At 33.1% G+C, this 11,034-nt stretch overlaps 1 protein-coding gene and 1 long non-coding RNA gene across 3 annotated transcripts in view; one reads left to right on the top strand and one right to left on the bottom strand.

Moving 5' to 3' along the window:
* The window catches only part of LOC131383308 (uncharacterized), a 16,684-nt gene extending 7,345 nt beyond the window's left edge, over positions 1-9,339 (top strand). The window contains exons 2-3 of the long non-coding RNA XR_009213259.1: positions 2,595-2,646; positions 9,104-9,339. This is a non-coding gene — a long non-coding RNA (uncharacterized LOC131383308). The remainder of the gene's footprint in view (positions 1-2,594; positions 2,647-9,103) is intronic.
* RB1 (RB transcriptional corepressor 1) overlaps positions 1-11,034 on the bottom strand; it is a 162,489-nt gene that overhangs the window by 91,285 nt on the left and 60,170 nt on the right. For both annotated transcript variants that reach the window (XM_058437876.1, XM_032150858.2), the window contains exons 7-9: positions 7,441-7,551; positions 4,612-4,754; positions 2,600-2,677 (exon numbers count right to left, since the gene is read on the bottom strand). In XM_058437876.1, coding sequence (XP_058293859.1) covers positions 2,600-2,677; positions 4,612-4,754; positions 7,441-7,551 — 332 coding nt within the window. The remainder of the gene's footprint in view (positions 1-2,599; positions 2,678-4,611; positions 4,755-7,440; positions 7,552-11,034) is intronic.

Here is an 11,034-nt window from a genome sequence, read left to right as displayed (position 1 = left end):
TGTGTGTGTGTGTGTCAGTCGTTTAGATATCCTCTTTTGGGAGGTACCTGTCTGCTCCTTTGTTCATTTTCTATAAATGTTCTGTTTTTTGCTTTGTAGTTGTTTCATGGGAGAGGGTAAATCTGGTTCTTCCACTTTACCTTGGCTAGAAGCAGAAGTATCTACATTGAATTTTGAATGTTAACCTAATCTCATGTTCCTGGGGTAAATATAACTTGTTGTGATGTATTTTCCTTGTTATATATTATAGCATCCAGTTTATTAATATTTTGTTTAGGATTTTTGCATTTACTTTCATGAGTAAAATTGGCTTGTATTTTTCTTCTCTGATGATGTCAGTCTTTAGTATCAAGAATATGTTGGCCTTGTATCATGAGTTGGTACTAGAAGAGTTTTTGTGGGGCTGTTGTTAATTATTTCTTTTTTTTTTTTTTTTTTTTTTGCGATGGAGTTTCACTCTTTCGCCCAGGCTGGAGTGCAGTGAAACGATCTCAGCTCACTGCCACCTCTGACCCCGGGGTTCAAGCAATTCTTCTGCCTCAGCCTCTCGAGTAGCTGGGATTATAGGTACCTGCTACCACACCCGGCTAATTTTTGTATTTTTAGTAGAGACAGGGTTTCGCCATGTCGGCCAAGTTGGTCTTGAACTCCTGACCTCGGGTGATCCACCTGCCTCAGCCTCCCAAAATACTAGGATTACAGGCGTGAGCCACTGCGCCCAGCCTACTTTTAATCTTTTATGCTTATCAATATAAAATATTTTTTCAAACATTGTTGCAAATCCTCTTGATTACATATTCTACCAATGTTTTCTAAACCCTTTGGTTCACTCCACTACCCTTCAGTTAAGTATCTTGGGCAAGACAATTAGCTCAATTTATCAGTTCAATTAACACACTTGCACAATTTATTCCCAATCTTAGATACTTTTTCAATTGCTAGAATTCGTAAATCTTTCATCAGTTCTGATCCATAATTTTTTAATCACACTTTAAAAACCAATGCCCAAGAGAAAACTATTGGCATGCCTTCTACTGTGACTTTTAACACCAAAGTGATTCCAACCTCAGAGAAGTAAAATTGCATTTTAAAAGGAGTGATAGGAAGAAATCCAATTAAATGCAAACTTTTCATTAATCTTCATAAATGTTTTAGGTAGAACAGTAATCCATGCTTGATTAAGTTTAATCATTGTTCCTGTCCTACCTTAGTTGAGGCACTAATTACCAGTCAACTATTGATTGGCTATATTACGTGAAATATTGGAGAAAAAGTAAAATTACTTTTATATTTATATAAAATTAAGATTTATATTAAAACTGTAATCCTTTTAAAGGAGAAAAAAAGATTGCTACAACAGATTTTAAAGTTATGAACAGCCTATTTTTTGGTACCTAAAGTGGTAACAAGACTCATTAATATAACATTTGGTCCCTTCTTGCCTCTTCAGTACCATATTTTAATTGTTCTGCCCTGTATCCCAACCTTAATGAATTACTTAGAGTTCACTGATCAGACCATACTGTCATACATCACTGCACCTTTGAATCTACAATGTCCATCCCTTGGAAATGCTATATCTGTAATGCTTACTCAGATTTGAAATCACATCACCTCTAAACTATTTTCCACAAAACCTATCAGCCCTAGTTTGGATTAGGTATCTCTCCTTTGAGATATCACAGAACCCTGTGAATACTTGTAGGCTCCTGTAATGGTCTATTTCTTTGTCAGCCTCTCCCACTAGCACTTTAAGGATAGTGACTGAGAGTGAAATCTCTGTATCCACAGTATCTAGCACATGCCTGACATATATTAAGCATTCGAAAAATATTTATTGAATTAATAAATTAATTCAAAAACTAGCTATCAATTCAGGTTACAGAACTAGCAGTCTAGCTATTTTATTTCATGCCTTTTGGTCATAGTGACTACTACTAGGTCTTCTAAAATACTGGTTTTGTTCTTCATCATTTATCACAGCATCCTTTTCTCCACATATTTCATCTTACCATGCAAAGCTCTCAGTTATTCTGTTCTCATTGGAAAGACATTTGCAGCAAAATGCGAAACAAAACAATTAGATGGATGGAATATCACTAAGGTAAAACACTTCTGCAATAGTCACAGTCATTTTAACAAATACATTTGTATTTTCAATTAAGCAGTTCTTAAAAATCCTCAAAAGAGATGTTCCACAATATAGTAATGCCAATAATGTTGATGGCATTAATCATGGTTCCTACACTTAATGATGCTTACCAAAGCAAATTTAACGGTTTATATTTAGCTGTTAACATTTAGCTATTTAATGGTATTTAGAAGTTTAAAAGTCTATACTTTGATTTTGGAAAAAATTCAATAAAGATTGATTTCTAGTATAAATCACAAAATGATGCTAATACATTTGATTATATATACTCAAAAGCTTTTTGTTACTATACAAAAGTTAGTTTCACCACAATTCTACTTGGCTAGATTCTTCTTGGGCAAAAAAAAAAATTTGATACACAGTAAATTGATCTAAGAAAGTTAGACAATTATCCTCCCTCCACAGTCTCAAAACATTAATATTTTATTAAATTTCCTTTCAGATTACCTCTGGAAGTCCATTAGATGTTACAAGTCCAAGAGAATTCATAAAAGGTATAAAATTTTTGAAATAAACATTTTTCACCTGAAAAAAGATGAAGTTACAACATGATCATTAAAATTTAAAACAAAATCTAATCTCTTGACTCTTGAACAATGCAGGCTAAGTTAGAAGTGTCAATCCCCCATGCAGTAAAAAATCTGTGTATAACTTTTTTATTTTTTATTATTTTCTTAGAGAAGGGGTCTCTCTATATTGCCTAGGCCGGAGTGTAGTGGCTATTCACAGGTGCCATCACATACATTACAGCTTCGAACGCTTGGGCTCAAGCCATCCTTCCACCTCAGCCTCTCAAGTAGCTGAGACTACAGGCCTATCGATTACTTTTGAGTACCCAAAATTTAACTAACAGCCTACTGTTGACTGGAAGCCAACCAATAACATAAAGATTCAATTCACATATATTTTGTATATGTACTATATATACATACTATATATGTCATCTTCTTATGATAAAGATAGAGAAAAGAAAATGTCAGGAAAATTGTAAGAAGACAAAATACATTTACAGTAAGTTTATGTCATCTGTTAACAAAAATCATCTGCCTGAAACAGCAGGCAACTGCAGCTACATTTTGTATATATTTTATGGTATAGTAAATGATAAAATAGACTAGTATCTACATATATTTTGTACATTCATGACATGCCTTTTTCTTAATTCTTTCTGTATTTGTAGGCTACATGGTTTGCTACAAGTTTTTTCACATTATTGCAAATCTCCAAAATTTTTTCTAATATATGTAATTAAATATATCTGTGTGTAAGTGGACCCATGCAATTCAAACCTGTTGTTCAAGAGTCAACTGTATATTTGTTGAAATTAGTAAGCCATAGTGCAAAAACTATGATATATCTTGATAAATCATTCTAATACTTCTTAAACTAGATTTTAGGACCACACTCTCATTCCTTCCCAAAGTTAACAGAGAAATTTCAAAGATGTAACATTTTTTACTGCTATCTGGTGTTAGTGATTGTGGACAATAAAACAAACTATGAGAAAAACTGTATGCTAAAAAGGAAAGAAGCAGTAGTACCAGATATCCCAAGGTCTAATGTAGACTCTGTAAATAATAAGCTATTAGTCCCTGGAAGCTTGTTTACTCATTATAAAAAGGAGATTGAATACATTATTTGTAAGACTCCTTCTAACATCCACATTCTATGAACAAGACAAGTAATTCCTGGGTATTCGTATGTATTCTCCAGCAGTCATTATGTGCTGTAATATTTAGAAAGAGAGTAATTACAGAAGGCCAAACAGAAATTTAATGTTGGTATCACTTATCACTAAACTAAAACACTAGAGCACTAGAGTTTTCTAAGCAGGGCTTTTTTGGTTTGTTTGTTTGTTTTTGGAGACATAGTCTCACTCTGGCACCCGGGCTGGAGTGTGGTGGTGCAATCATGTCTCACTGTAACCTCAAACTTCTGGGCTTAAGCAATCCTTTTGCCTCAGTCTTCCAAGTAGCTGGGACTACAGGCACATGCCACCATGCCCAGCTCATTTTTTTAAATATGTATTTTGTAGAGATGGAGTCTCGCTATGTTGTTCAGGCTGGTCTAGACCTCCTGGCCTCAAGAAATCCTCCCGCTTTGGCCTCCCAAAGAGCTGGGATTACAGTTGTCAGCCACCATGCCCAGCCTTGGCAGGGTATTTTAAAACATTAGGGGTATCAGTAACCTCAGAAGAATAAAAAAAAAAAAAAACTACATTTGAAAACTATTGTCTTGATTATATACTTTTCAGTGATTCCAGAGTGAGGGAGCTACTCTCTTTAAAATCAAAGTAACTAATATAATGAATTAATTTTTTCTAAATATTTTGCTACTGCAAAAGAGTTAGCACTAATCACAAAAAAACATGCTCATCACAAAAGAAGTAAATATTGTTAGGGAGAACTTATATCTAAATCTACTTTAACTGTTTTAAAGAAATCATGAAGTTAAATTACCTCATCTATATTACATTCATGTTCTTTACAGAGAACTTCAATAATTCTTGTATCATTTTCTAGTTGTTTTGCTATCCGTGCACTCCTGTTCTGACCTCGCCTGGGTGTTCGAGGTGAACCATTAATGGGTATAACAGCTGTTTCTGTAAAAGTGGTAAATTAGATAAGAACAATTGTATATCCATCATATAAAATAATGAAGTATTCTAACTACAACTTAGGTCAAAAATAATCTTGGTAACATTCTACTACTTTTACTTATTAGGTTTCATTAGAAGGATAACAATTTCATCCATATCTACTACGAATTATGTACTAATAATTAGTTTTTGCCATCCCTCTTCTACTCTGCTCCCAAATAGCCCAAAAAGAACTGTAAACTACAGTCTCATAAACAGATACAAAGAGAAGGCATGGAAATAGCCAACTTTCAAACTAAATCTAAGTGTATTTTCGTCTGCAAGAGGAAAAAAATGTTTTCTGTCCTAGAGTCTTAAAAATAATTAGCAAATATTTCTGAATTCAATTTCTAGACACAGCAAAAAAACAATATTTTAAGTTTTAGTAAATTATGATGTCTTTAAAAGATAGGTATAAAATATATTAGAGTAAATATAATAATATGATAATAAACTGTGATTTAAAAAAAATCTCCTGGATTATTTTCAGCATTCCCAATCCAAACTAAATACAGGTTCAGCTATTAAAAATATTACAGTGGCTGGGCGTGGTGGCTCACACCTGTAATCCCAGCACTTTGGGAGGCCAAGGAAGGTGGATCACGAGGTCAGGAGTTCAAGACCAGCCTGGCCAACATGGTGAAACCCCATCTCTACTAAAAATACAAAAATTAGCCTGGTGTGGTGGTGCATGCCCATAGTCCCAGCTACTTGGGAGGCTGAAGCAGGAGAATTGCTTGAACCCGGGAGGCAGAGTTTGCAGTGAGCCGAGATCGCGCCACTGCACTCCAGGTCTGGGTGACAGAGTGAGACTCTGTTTCAAAAAAAAAAAAAAAAAATTACAGATGATTAAGTATAAAAATTATGTATTGCCTCTAGATCCAATCAACAACTTACAAGAAATTGAGAGGACAGAGGAACATGTTAAACTATACCACAGAATATGATCAGCAAAAACCACACTGTGGAAAACTCAAGACAATCTGATTATTTAAAAAATAAATTACAAGGAAAAAAAGAAAGGATGGAAGAAAAACTTTTAAAAGAGTTTTTAAAACATGTCAACCAAACACAATGTATAAATCTTATTTAGATTCTCATTCAAACTGTAAAAAATTTTTTAATTATTTTTATCAGAAAATCCGAGCACTTTCTAGATATTCCGTAATATTAAGGAGTCACTATTTATTGATTTTTAGGTGTGATAAGAAACGGCACTGTAATTACGCTTTTTAAAAAATATTTTTTAGAGATACATACTGAGATGTATAAGGATGAAATGGTATGCAAAGATGTGCTTCCAAATAATACAGCTCGGGGAACTGAGCAGGCGATGGGGCTACAGATTAAGTTGTCTGTTGAAGTTACATGATAAGTATATGGTGGCTTATTATACTACTATTTTTGTATTCATTTGAAATTCTCTACAACAAAAATTAACTAAGAGTTACCATATTCAGTCAGTTCAATAATACTCCATGCTGATTTCTCTTTAACAGAGCACTTAGAGAATTCAAATGTACATTTGAATTATCCAAAAGAACAAAGATTGTCAACCTAAAGTAACTTGCAACATCAACTTATTAAAGTTATAACATTGAAAAAAAAGTGGGGAAAGGGTATATAAAGGAAATTTATAAAATTTGGGAGAAAATTTGAAGTATATTTGTTTTCTATATAGAATTTTTTTTATTTCTTTCTTTGCATGTGGTTTCTGCTAAATGAAGGTTTCGGTCTTCTCTGCCAAACCATGTTCAACACATTTTCAAAATTCTGCTCCATACTTCATTTTTCCACTAAATTCTTGTTCACAAAGTTTAATAAGGCTTCATCCTTCCATCCATTTCAACAACATTTTGAAACTTCCATGTTACCTATTATTTTTAGCATTAATAATTTCATCATTTCAGAAGCAAGGAATTAGTCTGACCTTAGGTAAGTTTACATTTTTCTGTATATAATAATATAATAAGTGACTTTGAAATCCTACTCTTGAAGCCATGAAAGGAAGCAATTCTAGGCTAAAAGGAATATACCTTACTCATACTTCCTTAATGCTATCTAATTATATTAGCAAGTTATTTTTATTTAAATAGACTTCCCATCTCATCACTCATCACCCACTGAAATAGTATGAGTTATAGCTTATATACAAAAAAACACATAGTTATTACAAAATCCAATAGTAATAAAAACTTAGTTAAGCTGTTCCCTTAGAATAGGCCACTTTTTCCCATGCAATTTCATTCATATCTTTTTCTTGTTTCTTGCTTTTCTTCACTGGGAATGCCCTCCCCCAACATCTTTACTGAGAATGCCTTTCCCCAGTCCTAACCACTCTTCCATGTTAATTTCAAATACTACTTCTTTTATATGGTATTCTTTGGTCTTCCACAGCTGGAAAAACGTTCTAGTCTCCCGAACCTCCATTTGTTGTATTTTGACCCAAACCACTTTCTACCATATACTCTAATCATTTGTTTCCATGTCTTACCTTTCCTTCTATAACTTACACTACTTATGGGCAAAGTCCATGTCTGATTTATTTTTTATCATCCTGTCAGCCTTAGAACCATGTTTGGTACCCACTAGACATTCAATAAGCAACTGCTGAATGAGAAAGTAGAAGGGGCATAAATTAAATACTTACTATATGGTTCTTTGAGCAACACAGGAGGTGAGAGTTTAATAAAATAGTCAAGGACACATAGCATTAACTGAAATGAAATCACCAGATCATCTTCCATTTGTAATACTTCTCCTGAAAAAAAATTTATATTTTTAAAGAAAGTTAGATATTCAGATCTTTGTATGAGAGAAAATTGTAGGGTAGAGTATATCCATAAATTCATTCATTCAACAATCACTATCAGCATGGTAAAGATTTTCTTTCTTTTTTTTTTAAAAAAAAAAAATCTGTTTTAAAGGGTATAAAATATGTAAAATAGAAATATATAAAGTTATGGAATTATAAATCAAGTGTTAAGTCTACTCTGAGAATTTTACATTTAAATATTTCTGTAATAATTAATTATGTCTAAAATCATTATAAATTTTGCTTTTTAAATTTATTTCTAATTTTAAGAACTATAGAATGTATGACTCCAGAGAAAGATTTTGAAGTATAATAAATGCTAATCTTTCATTCTAGTTTTATAAATATTTTATTTATATTTGTATAATAAATATTTTATTTATAATATAATAATTAGAATTCAAATATTTAATTCCAATTTTATAAGTATTATATTTATTATATAAAATTACTAAGTTTATTAGAATTTATCCTAATTCCAATTATTCAATTTATTCTCATCTAAAAATTTAAAATAATTATTTTATTTTATTTTATTTTATTTTTATTTTTTATTTTTTATTTTTTTGAGACGGAGTCTCGCTCTGTCGCCCAGGCTGGAGTACAGTGGCGCGATCTCGGCTCACTGCAAGCTCCGCCTCCTGGGTTCATGCCATTCTCCTGCCTCAGCCTCCCGAGTAGCTGGGACTACAGGCACCTGCCACCACGCCCGGCTAATTTTTTGTATTTTTTTTTTAGTAGAGACGGGGTTTCACTGTGTTAGCCAGGATGGTCTCGATCTCCTGACCTCATGATCCACCCGCCTCGGCCTCCCAAAGTGCTGGGATTACAGGCGTGAGCCACCGCGCCCGGCCTAAAATAATTATTTTATTTATAAAATTATGATTTTATTCCAATTATTTATATATAAACCTTATATATTTTTAATTTCAACCCCTCTAAAATCTTACAATAACCAAAACCATTAAGAGATAACAAAATTAGTATATAAATTTAGTCATCTATAAAATAATTGTTCACCATAAAATCTTTAAAGTTATTAGAATATATACACAACTAGATGGCTGTGAGAAAATAAATGCATATAACAGATACCTAAGAAAACAAATAGTGTAGCTACATAAAATATACAAATCATGATAAAACACAGCTATTACAAATTTGCTTATGGCTCCATGTTATACATTATTTTTAAAAGAGAAGTTCAATTTGATTCACTTTCTATTTCTGAGTATCTAACTGCTAAACTAGTAATAATCTCAGCAAACACTGGAAGTGCAGAAACTTTGTGAGAAAACAGATAACGTTGCATCTTTATGGGTTTTCTAGATACAATGGTATGGTGCAAAAAATATGTTTGCAATATATTCACAAATAAGTTATTTTAAAATACCATAGTGGTAAAGAACGATATCAAGGATTTCTAGGTAAAAACGGTAAAATGAAGTCAGATGAAAGAATCTCTCTCAAGTATATTCTTTTGCTTTCATTTTATTAGGTATTAAAGTGCTGGTACCAATATCAAATGAGAGACTGACTGAGCGAGACTAACTCAAAGGGTATCCTCATCTTTTGCCTCTCTGACTTGGAGGGAGAAACTGCTGATAAGAGAAGGGTAAAATGGAGGAAGTAAACAACTATAGCTTATTTTTCTGACAACATAGAGACTCTAGCATACTGTGTTGAACTGGGGACAATTTGAATCCCAAACAATCCTGCTATAGAAAAAAGATAAACTGCCACTAGAAGTGTTCTGTTATAAAGTTCATTCTAACAAAAACTCAGAACAACGGCTTATATCATTACAGTTGAATTATCTACTTTCTCCCTTACCTCCTGACTAAAAGCAGATATAATAACAATGCCTGCTCCCATACCATAGCTCTTTGGGGAACAAAAACAAGTCACAGATTAAGTGCAGAGTGAAGGGATACTCACTCACATTAAATCAGAGAAAACAGAACATCAAATCAGGGTTACACACATACAGTCCCAGCAATATGAGGGGGAAAAGCACAGTGATTATGAAAACATAGAAAATCAAAAAAGAATCACAACATAAGAAGGCGAAAAAATCAGACAGAGAACCCAACCTGAAAGATAATCTAAAAGAAGAAAATGCCCTATGAGTTCTTGCACTAAGAACTTAACCAGCTGAGGCTGATTTGAGTGATAAATCCAGGTCTCCCACATGGGTCAGCCTAGTGGTCAATTAAACTCTCTCTACTGCAATGCCACAATCTTGGTGGATTGATTTTGTCTGTGCAGCCAGCAGGAAGAATCCATTGGGGGATTACACTTTCCCTTTACATTCCTTATCGCAAATGTAGTTAAGTATTTCTGTGATTGTTCATTTAATGTCTATCTCCCTTACTTGACTGTAAGTTCTAGCTGAGCAAAGACCATATATATCTTCCACCACTTTAACCTAGCACCTAATATCATGCTTGAGACATTGTTAATTCTAATAAATAACTAGCTGTTGAATCAATAAATAAATGGTAATATTGAAGCTTCTCCTGATCATCATCTTACCCTCTCTGATGCACAACCATGAACTTCAGTCACCTGTAATGTACTATATGAAATGTAAACGTGCCTCTGAGATAAGAGGGTAGCATCACCATCACCACCTCATAGCTTTTACATGGCAGCCATCACATCACTAAGTGTACCCCTCCCTGTGGAGACCTGATGCTCATCTAAAGTCCTTCTTAACAGCATGGGCCGGGAAGCCACTAGCGATTGATCTGGGTTAGCAGGAGGGTTAAACTCCATTTGCTATTCTCAATATATTTGTTTAGTGATCCAAATACATATTATTGAATAATTCATCTATTATAAATCCAATTCAATAAAATGTATCATAAAAAAGAAATTGATGAACAAATTATATAAAAGCAAGGAACTAGACAAGCTAAGAAAAAAGCTGAGGACCAAATAACACCATTACAAAAATAGTTTAGCTCAAAATGGAAAAAATGCTTGAGATAAAAACAGCCAATATGTAAGAAAAAGATTTAAAAATTCAGAATAATATGAGAGAAGACAATAAATAGGGATGATAAAAGCAATCCAACATAAGAAAATGTTCCCAAAATACAATGGTATAGAACAACCTAGCTGAATAGAATATTTTTAAATAGAGTATGTTAAGATTTTCTAAAATGAACAGCAGAACCTTCAGTTTAAAAAGGGATATGGTGTTCAAAAAAAAAAAGCTAATACAGAATAACAAAATCAAGAAATATTATCCTGGTTAAGGTATTAAACCTCAAATTTAAAAAAAATTCTTCAGGAAGTAAATGAGGAGCGGAATTACGCTAGTCTCAGCTTTCTCAACAGCAATGTTCAATGCCAGAAAATATTGTCCTTAGGGAAACAAAATATGGCACAAGAATAGAATACATGACAAAGCTGTCCTTCAAG

This window comes from Hylobates moloch, unplaced genomic scaffold (genome assembly GCF_009828535.3).
Source record: "Hylobates moloch isolate HMO894 unplaced genomic scaffold, HMol_V3 SCAFFOLD_4, whole genome shotgun sequence".
Taxonomy (NCBI): Eukaryota; Metazoa; Chordata; class Mammalia; order Primates; family Hylobatidae; genus Hylobates; species Hylobates moloch.
The sequence above is the reverse complement of the archived record's forward strand: the minus strand, read 5'-3'. Positions and strand labels throughout refer to the sequence as shown.